Here is a 14,484-nt window from a genome sequence, read left to right as displayed (position 1 = left end):
CCTCTAGAAATTTCCTGCAACACCTGAAAATATGTTCCTAAGGGCTGCATGACCCTTATTTTTGGGTGTTATAGGACTTCTGGAGGCAGAGCAAATTTTCAGAATTCATCCCACCCCCACCCCGCATTGCACACGCAGCCCCAGAACAACTCTCAGTCACACAGTTGTGTCTTCCAGGTGTACTACTAGTAGGCTGCTCTGGATGTCAGGCACTGGATTTTATTGAATTATAATAAACAGTGAATGGAAGTTCACTAGTGGAATTGCTGATCATGTTTCCCTTAAGAGTTAGTTTCTGATGGGTTTTAGACATGCTTTCTCATTTTGTCCCTGTGAGGTTGGTTTTTCCTTGTTTGCTCTTCCCTTTCCAGTTCCTTGCCATTTGTCACTATACCATTAGACCCCCTTTTGTATTTGCAACAACTTTTCAAAACCTGAATTTGTTCTTTACTTATTACATCTTAGTTTGAGCCAAATGGAGTGTGTATAATTTTCACCAGGGGTGTAGCAAGGTTGTAGAGGGCCCAGAGACAAGATTTTAAAGTGCCCCCCCCCTCACTGAAGCTCAGCTCATGAAGTAAAGAAATCTTAAATGAAGCTGAATAGTGGTAACAAAAAGCATAGTAAAATCTATCTATCTATCTATCTATCTATCTATCTATCTATCTATCTATCTATCTATCTATCTATCTCTCCTATGTGCCACAACAGAACATCATCCTAAGTTATTTTTTTTAAGGTTTTGTAAATTGTGGACGATGCAAGTCATTTAATGGTAGTAGAGAAAGACATGCTGTTCTGGTAGCTCCAGATCTTCAGCCACATCAATTTTGGAGGATGAATACAACTGAAGGAAGCCCGGGCGGGTGCACGGCTGTGGGAGTCAGTCATGTGACTTGCCTCTGGGGGCCCCCCCAAGGCAGGGGGGCCCCCAAGGCAGTGGGCCCCCAGACAACTGTCTCTCCTTGCCCTATTATAGTTACACCCCTGATTTTCACGAACACTTTTGTAAGTATTAAAAAGCACCTCCATCTTTCTATTTTTTCTGGAAATGCTGTGAAAGTGAGGAGAGTGTTCACTCAGTCACACTTCTAACTGGCTAGGATAATTGATGTGACCAATTCAGCAAGCAATGCTCTCATGATAAATAGCTTTGTTTGTCCTCATTGATATATTTGCATATAGCTAAGTCTGATTCCCATGCAGTGTCATGATATTATTTTGTTCACTATATGATCTCAGATTGGCTGGGATTACTCTAAGAAGAAAGAAGCCTTAACTTAGAGGGGAAATTGTGTTAATGAAGCAAATTGGGGAACAATGGTAGTAAAATTAAATCTAAATATTGATGTTTGACCAATCTGTATATGGGGGTAAACACACACAGACATCATATTTTATTTTAAGTGCAGTTCACGTGGGGTTCTGGTTGGCCAACCTTTTCTGCACCTTTAACCATAGCATGACAAGCAGAAATTTTTTAGATGAAGTCATGGCAGAATTCAACTGAAGAAAGGGGAGATACTTTACATCAGGATCTGAATATGCATCTCTAGGGTAACTGGTAGGCAATTTATAAGAAGTGAACTTACAAGTGTCGGGAAATTCTACATATCTTAGCAGTAGTCAGGTTAATTTGTTGAGTCACCAAGGAATAATTAATTAAGCGTAAGACATTGTTGAGATGTTAATAAGTTATTTGCATCACTCTTCACTATAGCAGTTAGATAATTCACCTGGATCTTTCATGGGGAGATGCTTCATCTGAGACTCGAAAGAAACATAAAATAACATAAGTTATGTGCACATAAGTGCATAACAGAAGTAGTAAAAGTTAATGATAAATGAGAAAGGAAAAGTCACTGTTTCCACCTGGTATACATTCAATAGTTGCAAAGAGGTTTATGGATGAGCAGCTAAGAAAACTACACCTGAAACGATTGGTTGTCTCAGCTGCAACTCTTCACTATCTTGTTCATAGAATAAGTTTGTAGTAAAATGTGTTGTGGGTGTTGTCTTATGTGAATGAGCCCTTGCCAGTGAAAACTTGGGAGAAAGCCCTAAGTGCTCTTCTGAATGGCCCTCAGAAACACAGCCAATGTGCCTTACTCGTTGCAGAATTACTTAGACACTAGCTGAACCCAGGTAGTTCACTTCTTTTGGGGGGTTATTTGGGAGAATTTGTTTGGCTGGTCCTCCCCCGCGCGCCTTGCTCGCTCACTCTGTCTCTACCCCGCGCGCCTCGCTCGCTCTGTCTCTCCCCCGCGTGCCTCGCTTGCTCGCTCTGTCTCTCCTGCCCTCCCTCCTGCCCCACCCCCACTCTCTCTTGCCCTCCCCCTCCCCGCACTGAGTTCTTTATCTCTGCTGCCACAGGCCTTACCGGGTGGCGGGTGGCCGCAAAGGGCCCCACCGCCACCGCTGTCCTCCTCCCAGGTGGCGAACAGGGACGTTTCGCCGCCCGGATCCTTCCCACCCTGCCCTCCCACGGGCGTCTTGCCTCCATGGGCAAACTGGCCTCTGTGGCCTGCCGCCGCCTGGCTTCCATGGGCAAGCCGGGCCCACTGCCGCCTGGCCTCCGCGGGCGGGCCAGGCCCGCTGCTGGGCCAAGTACCGGCTCCGCAGCCAACCGCTTGCCTCCGCAGTACACTCCCCCCTGCCTTCAGCCCCAGTCCGTTCTCCCCCCCAGCCTTCTGCAACCCAGTCCGCGCCCTCCCCCCCAGCCTTCTGCAACCCAGTCCGCGCCCTCCCCCCCAGCCTTCTGCAACCCAGTCCGCGCCCTCCCCCCAGCCTTCTGCAACCCAGTCCGCGCCCTCCCCCCAGCCTTCTGCAACCCAGTCCGCGCCCTCCCCCCCAGCCTTCTGCAACCCAGTCCGCGCCCTCCCCCCAGCCTTCTGCAACCCAGTCCGCGCCCTCCCCCCCAGCCTTCTGCAACCCAGTCCGCGCCCTCCTCCATTTCCCCCTCTTTCTCTCTCTCTTATTCATGCTTCCGCCCAGCTTTCTAGGCTGCTTGTGTTTTCCCAGCTGGCCGTTGCCACCACCTCCTTGGGAGCCAAGCTGGCCCTCCCTCTAGTGAGAGTCTTCCGAAGCAGCCACTCCACCGCTTTCTCTCCCCACAGCTTCCCCCCTCCCCCACCCCAGTCCGTTCAGTTCTCCTCTCCGCTTGCCCACTTTCCTTCTTTTCCTTTCCTCCACTTCCCTTGCCCAGCCAATCCAGCGCGTTCGCTGCCCAGCCAATCCGCTGGGTTGCCGGGACGCATCTCCACAGAGGCACGTCTACGAGAATTAATATAATAGATTTTCAGATGATATGTAGGCATATCAACAGTTATCTAGTGTAAGACACAAAATAAAACTTTGATTTATTTAAAAATCCCCAGCCAATATAATAAAAAATATATAGAGAGAATGCCAGAATGGTATGTCACAGCTATAATCCCATAAAGGTCGCCTAGAAGCTTACTTAAGAATTCATTGTATCTGTGCAGTCCTGCAGGCTGTTCTGTGCTTGCAGTTTCAAGACATTCTAGAATTTTAGTTCATCAGTGGACACTCAGTCCTCTCAAACTGTCTCGTTACCCCATTTATGTAGAACTTCCATCATATCCTCCAAGGGATTCTGATTGATTCAATGGCTGCATTCACATGTAACATGAAACCAGAGGTCCCTTCACCTCCATTTTGGAAACTGCAGTCTGAATGCGGGCAACCACAGTTTCGGCAAAAAATGGACCTGTTGTTTCCCTCCCTGGACTGAGAATTGTACCTTCAGTTTGTAGTGAGGTCCGCTTGCTGGATCTCTGCTTTCGCAGTGCCTGTGTTACGTCTGAATACTGGTACTGCAGTCTTCCTGTTTTCCAACTGGACTTGAGGGAGGAAGCTCCTCCCTCGCTTCAGCTGCTATTGTCTGTGCAGGCTGTCCTTTATGAAAGACAGAAGCCCACACAGCCAGTTCCTCCTCTTCTCTGTAGTCAGTGAGACTGCAGAGAAGGAGCTCTCAGTTTTGTCCGAATGCAGACAGGAGAGCGGGGGAGAGGGGCACAGACTTGTTACATGTTACATCCAAAGGCAGCCATTGAGGTGAGAGTTTATTACAACACTAGATTGTAACCTGTGTCATTGGGATTTAAGCTGTTGTAAAGGTGTGCTTTTTGAAAAATTCTTTATTGTTCCCTTCTGTGTTCACATGAACAATATTTGAAGATCAGTATTAAGAGCTTCTTTTGGAGACACAGGTTTTGAAGACTTGGAGTTAATGAAGAGTTTGCACAAGGTAGCCACACTAAGTTAATGAAGCAGTGTCAGATGGAAATACCTATTTCCTCTGCTTAGTGCTGTCAAATTGAGGAGCACAGTAGAGTCTATGGTAGGCAGCCAGGAAGCAGTGTGGATCCTTAAGCACCAATGTGTTTTGACTTCATATCGTTCAGGAAGCTGAAATCAGAATGAAACTGGCTTACCGTCATGTCTGTAGCACTGATGTTGTTGCTTATCATTTATGTCTGAAGAACAGCCCTGACAGTGTAGGAGCTACAGCAGTCCCAGTGGGTCCCTATTGTGGATGGAAGGCTGTCCATTATGTTGGCCACCATTATTAGTCATGCAGCCTAAAATTATTTTAGAGGCAAGAGCAAAGGTTAGAGTTCTTATTTGCTAATGCTCAATATGAAGAGAGTACAATTAACAAGTAGTTGTTTTAACTTATTTAGAGAGTAGCTGAATACTATTGTTCTTACTATAGCTGTCATGAGTCTAACAAATCTTATCTATTAAGACAGGGAATACTTGAGATAATTTAAACATTCTGGTTAGCATGCTAAATTATTTATTTATATTTGACATATTTTTATACCGCCCAAAACTTGGGTCTCTGAGCAGTTTACAATAAAATAATAAAAATTACAACAAAACAAAAAGATTAAAACATTATAACAATTTAAAACAATGTTAAAAACTATTAAAACAGTATCTAATTAAAAGCCTGGGTGAACAAATGTGTCTTGACTACCTTTTAAAAAATTATCAGAGCTGAGGTAGTTCTTATTTCAGCAGGGAGCACATTCCAAAGCCTGGGGGAAGCAACGGAGAAGGCTGTCCCTGAGTAGCCACCAGATGAGCCGGCGGCAACTGCAGACGGACCTCTCCTGATTATCTCAATGGGCGGTGGGGTTCATTGCAAAGAAGACATTCTCTTACATTCTCAGGGCCTAAGGTGTTTAGGGCTTTATAGGTTATAACCAGCATCTGATAAGTCCAGAAACTTATTGGCAGCCAGTGTAGCTCTTTCAATACTGGGGTAATATGGTCTCTCTGAGATGACCCAGAGACCAACCTGGCTGCTGCATTCTGGACCAACTGCAGTTTCCAGACTGCAGGCAGTCCCACATAGAGCACATTGTAGTAGTCAAGTCTGGAGTTTACCAGCAGATGTACCACCATTCTGAGGTTATCTCAATAAATTTATACGGCTGGTGCATCAGCCAAAGCTGATAGACAGCACCTCTGGCCACTGCCTCAACCTGGGACACCAGGGAGAGGCTTAGATCCAGAAGCACCTCCTGACTGCATACCTGTTCCTTCTGGGGAAGTGTGACCCTATCTGTAACAGGCAGATCAAACTCATCTCCCAAGTTCCAACCCTACACAATAAATACCTCAGTCTTATCTGGATTCAATCTCAGTTTGTTTTCTCTCATCCAGCACATTACTGCTTCCAGGCAGGCATTTATGGAGGTTATGCCTTCTCCTGATGATGCTGACATGGAGAAATAGATGTGGATGTCATCAGCATATTGATAACACCCTGCACCAAAACTCCTGATGATCTCTCTCAGTGGTTTCATGTAGATGTTAAACAACATTGGGGACAATATGGAGCCCTGAGGGACACCATACAAAAGTTCAGATTTTGAAAAACAACAGTCTCCAAGTGACACTATCTGGAATCTGCCCAAGAGGTAGGAACGGAACCACTGCAACACAGTGCCTCCCACCCACAACCCCCTCAGGCGCTCAAGAAGGATACTGTAGTCAATAGTATCGAAAGCCATTGAGAGGTCCAAAAGAACCAACAAAGTCACACTCCCTCTGTCAATTCCCAATTGGAGATCATCCATCAGGCCGGCCAAGGCACTCTCTATCCCATAGCCTGCCTGAAAGCCGGTCTGAAATGGGTCTAGTACCAAATTATGCTAAAGTCCAGCCTAGGAAGAAATATGTCAAAAATAGCTGTGTGTGATACATAAAATATAAATATGAGGCCAGCAGTTGCCTCTGTAACTCATGAGACATCTAGAGAACAGTAGTTTGTCTTAATACGATGAAATATTCAAATAAGCTTTTTCTCCACCCAACTGCAGGTAGTTATTTTTTCAAGACGAGTGATTACCAAGCAGATATTGCTAGGCAGAAAATCGATTTGGATGTTAATTGCTGTTTCTTTCCCCCCCTGCAGGTGGTTATTTGGTCAACGAGTTTGCTTGTTCTATGCATTTTGTGGAGTATTTTTTGGAATCTGCAGTCTGTCTACACTAACATTACTGAGTACTGTGTGCTGTCTAAAAATTTGTTTCCCAGTTTATGGTAAATATTTTCTCTCTCTAGCTGATTTATGCACACACACTTAAATATGCAGCATGCAGTCACAGGATTTATCCTGGAGAGTTTTACAGAAACTCTGTCACTGTCTGTTACTACTAGGCAGGTAGCTTAGAATACACCAATATAGAAGTTAGATTTGATTCTTACAGACTCAGAGCCCTTTTAAGTCTTCATACACAACTCAGAAATAAACAGAAACCAAATTTGGCTAAGTTGGTGTAGTTCAGGGTTCATTACTCTATTTGGTACATGAACAGATTTATATTCTGCTTGTTATCTGTCCTCGGTGAGGATGGAAAGGGAACTTCAGTACTTAAAACCCTCTGTAATTTACTGTGTTCCTATGAGATGTTGAGATTTGTCTAGTGGGTTTTGTCAATTATTCCATTATGCCTTGCTTTATTACATCACAAATCATTTCGAAAGCACATTTATATCTACAAACAAGGATAAAATTATATAGAACTCTCCTTAAAGATCTGGATTATTCATTCCAGTGTTGCCATGAATACAGTAATTCTTATACAGTTGTCCCTCGCCAACCGTAAGGGTTTTGTTCCTGGAAATCCTCGTGGTTCGTGAATTTGCAGTTGACAAGGCATTGAAATCAATGGGAAACAGAGGGTTAGGGGAATCGCAACTGTGAAAGTATATAAAAATAAAGAAAACATAGAAAAAATCCCCCCTGGCCCCAGATATGACCCCCTGGATCCTGGAAATGACCTCCTGACCTCAGAAATTCCCCCCAAAACTGCCCCCCCTTTTTTAAAGGCACAAAACCACAGATACTTGGGTCATGGTTGGCAAAGGTAGTGGCAATTTCCCCAGTCACAGATACTCAAATCCGCAATTGGAAAACCCGCAATTGACAAGGGACAACTGTATATGTACAAGAGCTTGGGGGCTCCAAATGAGTATGAGATCTTCTGCAGTCTCATTTGCAAGAATTCAGACTTGCTCAGAGCAATACTAACTGTGGTACCAACTGGTTCATGAGTCTCAAGAAAAAGTGTGTGGGAGGTTGTGCTGCATCGTTGGAGAGAAGGTGGGGATTTTTGTTTTCCAGTGCAGTTGTTGCCCCAACAGGGGCAAGAGTTCCTATGTCCATCTCTCTGCAGTACTGGAGTTTGGGGGGCAGGGAGAGCTTCCCCTCTTCTGGGTTTACTAGGTAAATTGTGGGCTATTTCCCTCTTGCAGCATTGCTGGGGAAATGGATGGGGAAAGTCTGTTTTTTGCAGAAAAGTGGAGAATAGGGAACCCTTATGTTCTTGTCAGACTCCCAGGGGACAAGGTGGGCTCCTAGCCATTCTTGAACTACAGAATGACTAGAGCACCCCAAAAAAGGTCAGCCTCAGGAACAGCCAGGGAAGGAAGTTAGTTTATCAACTGAGTCATCCTCCTCCTGGCTTGCTGCATTCAGCCAGTTCCCTCTCCTGGAGAACTCCTAGCTCTCATACTCAGAAGCAGCTCCTCATCATCAGCTGCCTTGTCTTTAAATACCCCAGTGCAGAGCTGACAGGGCTTAAAGCCTACTTCCAGCCCCGCCCCCTTCATGACCTTGCTTCCTGTTTCCTGCCATACCTAACCTAGCTGTCTCCCTAGAGCTATTTCCTGCAGCTCTCCCTGCCTTGCTCTCTCAACCACACTGGAATTTAACCAGCCTGGGTCCTTCTCATCCTTACTGCCCCCTGAAGGGAACGAAAGCCTCAGAGGAGGGATGCTATGCCCTTCTCCAGACCCCACAGAGCCACCCAAGCAACCAGGGAACATGTCATCCCGACAGTTCTTTTGCATTAGATATGAAAGGCAACAGATATGTCTGCGCTCACTACTGAGGAACATGGCAGCTATGCTCTACCAAGCCACTTTTATGAGATGAAGCAAGTTATGATGTTGCTGTGAAAAAATAGGAGGATAAGGTGTAGGAGCTGGCTAAGGTTAGGATTTCTCCTTTTCCTCCCAGCCCCTCAGAGTACAAGAGTTCTGGGCAAAAATTGAGATATGTGAGGCTCCAGAATGAGAGTTCATTATTGCAAGCAGATGAAGCAATTGTTTTCAGAATCAAGAAGGCTGGGATTAGAGTCGATGAAGCTATTCCCATGATCAGTAGAAAGCGGACTAAGGGAACCTAGCCCGCTTTCTACTGGTGATTGGAACCACTGGGGTCGCCCGGTGGTTCCAAGGTGGCTAGCCCACCTAATCCCCCCCTTTAAATGAGGTTAATGGAGGTAGTGCTCCATTAACCTCATTTTTTTACTCATGTGCTGCTGTGGTGACACATGAGTAGACCCCCAACCGGGAGGCTGCAGCCAGCCTCCAGGCCTCAGTGGTCTCTCCAGAATGTCTTGGGTGGGGCATCCTAGAACTTCCAGGGGCTGGGTGGCCCCTGATCCCTGCAGCTTCCACCAGCTCTGTGATAGAGCCGGCAGTTGTGTGGGCAGCTGATCTGGCCGCCCAGAGCTTGGAGGCTGCTTGTCTGCGGAGAGAGCAGGCTAAGCCCGCTCTCTCCGCAGACTCACCAGAAGTTCTTCTCACTGATCACAAGAAGAGCTTCACTCTCTTTTATGTGTTAGCCTCAAGTTGTTAAAATCATAGTTAAAATCCCATATAGCAACAACATAGTTAAAATCCCATACAGCAATCCCAGTAAACCAAAACTTTGGGGGTGTGGTGGTGGAGGAAGCATAGTATCTTTGCTAAAGCAGAGGATGATTGATCTTCTCTTCTCCATCCCTAGTGAGCAATTGCTGACTTAGAGGCGCTGCTTCATCCTGCTTCATTTTATATTTGAAGGATAAGTACTACTTAAACTGTTGTCATGAGCTGAGTCATAGGTGTTGACTATCCACTGCCTACAGCTGTTCATGATTTCAGTTCAGGATCAAAATACAGAAATAGGAATAAGTTCCAGTGTGGGCCAGTTGGCTGCTGGCAGGGTCCGCTTTTGGTCGACCCCAGAAGAGGGGTGGACGAGGGTGGCCCTTTAGAGGACCACCCTAAAACTAGCTTGTGGCGGCGGTGGGGACTAAGATCCCTAGAGGTGATAAAAAGAATAGTATTATACTCAAGGCTAATAAAGGAGAGGGAGTGGTGTGGCCCATTCTCTAGAACCCAGCAGCCAACTGCTAGGTGTTCCTGCCTTTTATTTATTTATTTTACATATTTTTATACCGCCCAAAACTTTTGAATATCAGTTGCTGAGAAGTAACAGCAGGAGACAGCGATTGCCTGTATGTGTCATTTTTCAGCTTCCTAGTGGCATCTGGCTGGCCATTGTGGGAAGCAAGATGTTGGACTAGATGGAATTTTGGGCTGATCCAACAGAGCTCTTCTTATATTCTTATGGAAGCATATCACATTATTATTTGCCCACTTATTAAGCAGACGTAATTGTATGCCTTAAAAGTAGGCAATGTTCAGTGACCACCATGAGCCCCCCCTCAAAACACTTCTGAGGTCCCTGCCAAGAAGTCCACTGTGAGAATGTGACAGATTTTAGCAGAAGTCAGACTCCAGGCAGCCAAGTCCTGGAGGAACTGGCTCTCAGTCTAGGAGAGCATGTGCATGTTCCACAACAGGTGGGAGACAAACTCCAGAGTAGTAAACCAAGAGCAGAGGGACCAGAGGCAGGTGCATAGTCAAAACCAGGCAAGAGTTAAGATTGAAAGCAGCACTTAGGGAAAGGGAGCAGGAGTTTAGGCAGAGGTGAATTGCTCAAGACAGAGGCGCAAGACCTAAGGCTAGGGTGTTGTGCTCCAGGCTTGGCACTTGGTGCTAGCTGACTGAGTGCTCAAGCAGACTGGCAGTTAGCCTAGATGGCTTCCTCAAAATCCAGAGTTCAGGCTACCAGGCTTGCAATAGAAACAGGGCACTGGTGCTGCAGGAGGTAAGATGCCAGAACCTGATGTCTAAGAGTCTGTCTCCCACCACCGCCACCACACACACACACACACACACACACACACACACACACACACACACACACACACACCAGCAACTTATAAAGATTGAGGCAAAAGCCAGTTTGGAGATGTACTGAATCAGGAGCCACAGAGTCTGTTGAGAGTGCGGGACAAGCCAAAATATCTATCAGTCTGAACAAGATGAAACAGGATGCAGATACAGGTGAAGAATTAATATAGGAGGGCAAAGAGCAGCAAGGACTTGACGCAGATTCAGGGAGGAAGAAAGACAAAATGTCAGCCAGGCTCAAGAACCAGATGAAGTAATCTCTTGCTTAGAAAGGGGGCTCCAGGGATTCCCTGGAAGCAGATCTGCATCTCTGGTCAGCAAAACTCTCGTAGCTGCGAACGCCCTAAGAGACAAATCAAAGTTTGGGAATGCATCGCCCTTGATGAAGACACTGTAAATTGTTTCCATATACTGTATCACAAGATTTGCTCTATACAAGGGATAGGTCAGTATATATAAAACCAATTGCACTGTTAGAAGCAAAAATTCACTAATTATTGAAAATGTGGATATTTTGTATTTCAGGGAATAGATTTAGGCGAGAACACTGGTGGATCTTGATAGCCTGCACCTGGGTCTATGCAGCCATTTTTGCCTTTTCCCCACTTGCTCACTGGGGAGAATATGGAGCCGAGCCTTATGGTACAGCATGTTGCATTGACTGGCGCTCATCAAACATAAACAGGACAGCCATGTCTTATACTGTAGTCCTCTTTGTTTTCTGTTTTATAATCCCCTGTGGCGTAATTGTTACCTCCTACACTCTTATTCTGATTACCGTGAAAGAATCCAGAAAAGCAGTGGAACAACATGTCTTGGGACCCACCAGGATGAGCAGTGTGCAGGCTATCACAGCCAAGGTATTTGAAAGTTTGCGTTCTTGTTTTTCAGCTATGTTCTTTATATGTATATGCAAACAGCATTCAAAGGCTAGGGAAGATGTGGAGTGGAAAAATAAAATGTTATAAGCTATGTTATTTTTATGTTTCCCAGATACAGTGTGCAGGTTCACTTTCTACCAAATTGTTTAATGTTAAGTGTTGTGATTATTGTATATTTATTAGTCATTATTGTAGACCAGGGCTGCACAACTTTCGCCCTCCAGCTTGAGCTAGACTGCAGGTCCCATCATCCCCTGCCACAGGGGCCAATAGCCTGAAGTTGTAGTGCAACATCTGCAGGAGGGCTGAAATTGTGTAGCCCTGCTGAAGACAGTTAATTAATACAGAGACGAGCTATGGCCAGGTTTAATTTTTTAAAAGAGATTTATAAAATATGCAGATTATTTACCTTGAAAAGTTTTTAGATGGTCTTTTTATTTTTACATTTTATATTCCGCTCTTCCTCCAAGGAGCCCAAAGCGGGGTACTACATACTTAAGTTTCTCCTCACAACAACCCTGTGAAGTAGGTTAGGCTGAGAAAGAAGTGACTGGCCCAGAGTCACCCAGCAAGTATCATGGGAAGATGGCCTTAAAAAAAAAAAGTCATATTGACCAAAGTAAAATTTTAAAGTTTTCTTCCACTTCAAATTTTGCTTCTTTTAATTGGCTATATATTGTTTGATCAAGGATTGGAAATGTCAGCAATGTTGGCTTATGCACCTCAGCTGCCGACTCCCTGTTGTGCATAGGCGAAACTAGGGTGGGGCAGCCAGGGCATGTGCCCTTGGCACCACTTGGGGGGGGTGCCAGTGCCATGCTGCCCCCTACCCCCTCCCCAACTTGTGGATTTTTTAAAAATCTTTTTACCTGTAGCCCCTTTGGGTTACTCTGGGCCAGTCACTTCTCTCTCAGCCTAACCTACTTCACAGGGTTGTTGTGAAAGAAAAACTCAAGTATGTAGTACACTGCTCTGGGCTCCTTGGAGGAAGAGCGAGATATAAATGTAAATAATAATAATAATAATAATATAGGCTCTGGGGGTGGTGGTTTCTGCAGAGGTTTCCCCCTCCCCTCACTGGCCTTTTAGATCACTGCCGCAGCCCGTCCCGGGCTGATTTTCAGGCCTGTTTGGGCCTACAAAGATCAGTGCGTTGGCCATTTTGGAGGTCACAACACATGCTCAAAAGGCTTCTGCAAGGCCTGGCAAGGCATAGGATCTCGCAGGGACCATTTGAGCATGTGCGGTGGCCATTTTTAAATTTTTTTTTAAAAGGCTTCTGAAAACAAAAATGGTCACCGCACATGCTCAAATGGCCTCTCCAAGACCCAAGTCTAGATTTTTCCCTGATCTAGGGAGTCAGAAGAATGCAAAGTTGTTGGCAAGGGACCCGGGCATTTAAAAAACAGATATAAATGGCACAAAAGTAATTGGACAAAACATCCCTTAAAAAGACAATGTTGGTTTAATACCTTGTAAGCTGGCAAAACTGAAGGGTGGGGCACATGCTGTTTAATTCTCTATACAGAGCTCTACCTTTATCTGCATATTTGTAAAGCAATCTGATTATAAGTTTTGTGGGATTTCAAACTTGGAAAGTGCCTGCCTTTAACTTGTGTGGTGCTTAAAAAAAAAAAAAAACTGTTGTAAGAATTCACAGTGTTGCATTTGCAATGTATTACCATCCCTGTGCTGTGCAGTCTTACCATACTGAGAAATGGCTTGTCTTTTGAAATAAGTGGTCAATGTGCTACAAATTATTCTCTTCAATTTAGCTTAGTTGTACTTGGGTTTTTATTGCCTGTGCATCCCAAGTAGATTTGCTCAAGTTTTCTTGCCTTCTAAAATAGTTATATTTTAGAATTTTTTTTAAAAAAATCAATGCAACTCCCTTTTTACTTTGAACCCAATTGTTTTTAAAAGATGCATTGAATAGTCATGCTGTGATTCTGATTGACTAGTGCATTTGATAAGCCAGACATAAAGTTTACTGTCCAGTCTGCCTGTTGCCTGCTTCTATATTGAACAAGGGAGGTGAAACTTATCCAAGGCACCGTATTTGTGTGCTTACTTGGTTCATTTATGGCAGAACTCACTTTTGAAAGGGTTGTAATACTATGAAGGTAGCTGGTGTTCTCCATCCAATACACACTATCACAGGCCATATGCTCTTACTACCTTAGTATCTGTCACAGCGACAGATAGGAAATGGAATATGTGTGCAATAGAATTGGGGTTTTTGTTTTGTTTTTACCTTTAGACCCAGAAACTAGAGGGGATGGGGCAGGGGCAACCTTTTACCAAACCTTTGCAGTGTGGCAGAGACAGAAAACTGGTGACAGTAGTGCAGGGTAGATTATTGTTATAAATTCTCTCTCTCTCTCTCTCTCTCTCTCTCTCTCTCTCTCTCTCTCTCTCTCTCTCTCTCTCTCTCTCTCTCTCACACACACACACACACACACACACACACACACACACACCATTTTTCTGATTTGAATATCACACAGTTTTTCTATTCTGTGGCTAGTTGCAACTTCCACCTTCTTCCCGATCAGGCTGCTGGATCCAAGCCTATTTTAAGCTAGGTAAATTGTGGGCTATTTCCCTCTTGCAGAAGTGCTGGGAAAATGGATGGGGAAAGTCTACGTTTTTTGCAGAAAAGCGGAGAATAGGGAACCCTTATGTTCTTGTCAGACTCCCAGGGGACGAGGTGGGCTCCTAGCCATTCTTGAACTACAGAATGACTAGAGCACCCCCAAAAACGCCAGCCTCCAAAGCCAGGGGAGGAAGTTAGTTTATCACCTGAGTCGTCATCCTCCTGTTCTCCTCAAGCTTTGCTTTGTTAGACTGTCAATATGAATTGAGGTGGTTTTGTGTGTATGTGAGATGCTATCGGGTTTTGAGTTTAGGGTTGTACTCTTAAACACGGGAGATTCCAGATTAGATCCAGCAATGGGGTCACGTCATATCTCAGAAGTGTGCTTCCACACTTTCTGTGTTGTGACACCACAGTCCCTATGTGGACAGCAGGGTG

The 14,484-nt window shown here is 44.9% G+C and overlaps 1 protein-coding gene across 5 annotated transcripts in view; it reads left to right on the top strand.

Annotated features, from left to right (window-relative positions):
* LOC128325119 (opsin-5-like) overlaps positions 1-14,484 on the top strand; it is a 65,695-nt gene that overhangs the window by 38,078 nt on the left and 13,133 nt on the right. For all 5 annotated transcript variants that reach the window (XM_053250593.1, XM_053250592.1, XM_053250594.1 and 2 more), the window contains 2 exons: positions 6,452-6,579; positions 11,095-11,429. In XM_053250593.1, the coding sequence (XP_053106568.1) occupies positions 6,452-6,579; positions 11,095-11,429 (463 nt within the window). The remainder of the gene's footprint in view (positions 1-6,451; positions 6,580-11,094; positions 11,430-14,484) is intronic.

This window comes from Hemicordylus capensis, chromosome 4, assembly GCF_027244095.1.
Source record: "Hemicordylus capensis ecotype Gifberg chromosome 4, rHemCap1.1.pri, whole genome shotgun sequence".
Lineage (NCBI taxonomy): Eukaryota > Metazoa > Chordata > Lepidosauria > Squamata > Cordylidae > Hemicordylus > Hemicordylus capensis.
This window is presented reverse-complemented; position numbering and strand designations above follow the sequence as displayed.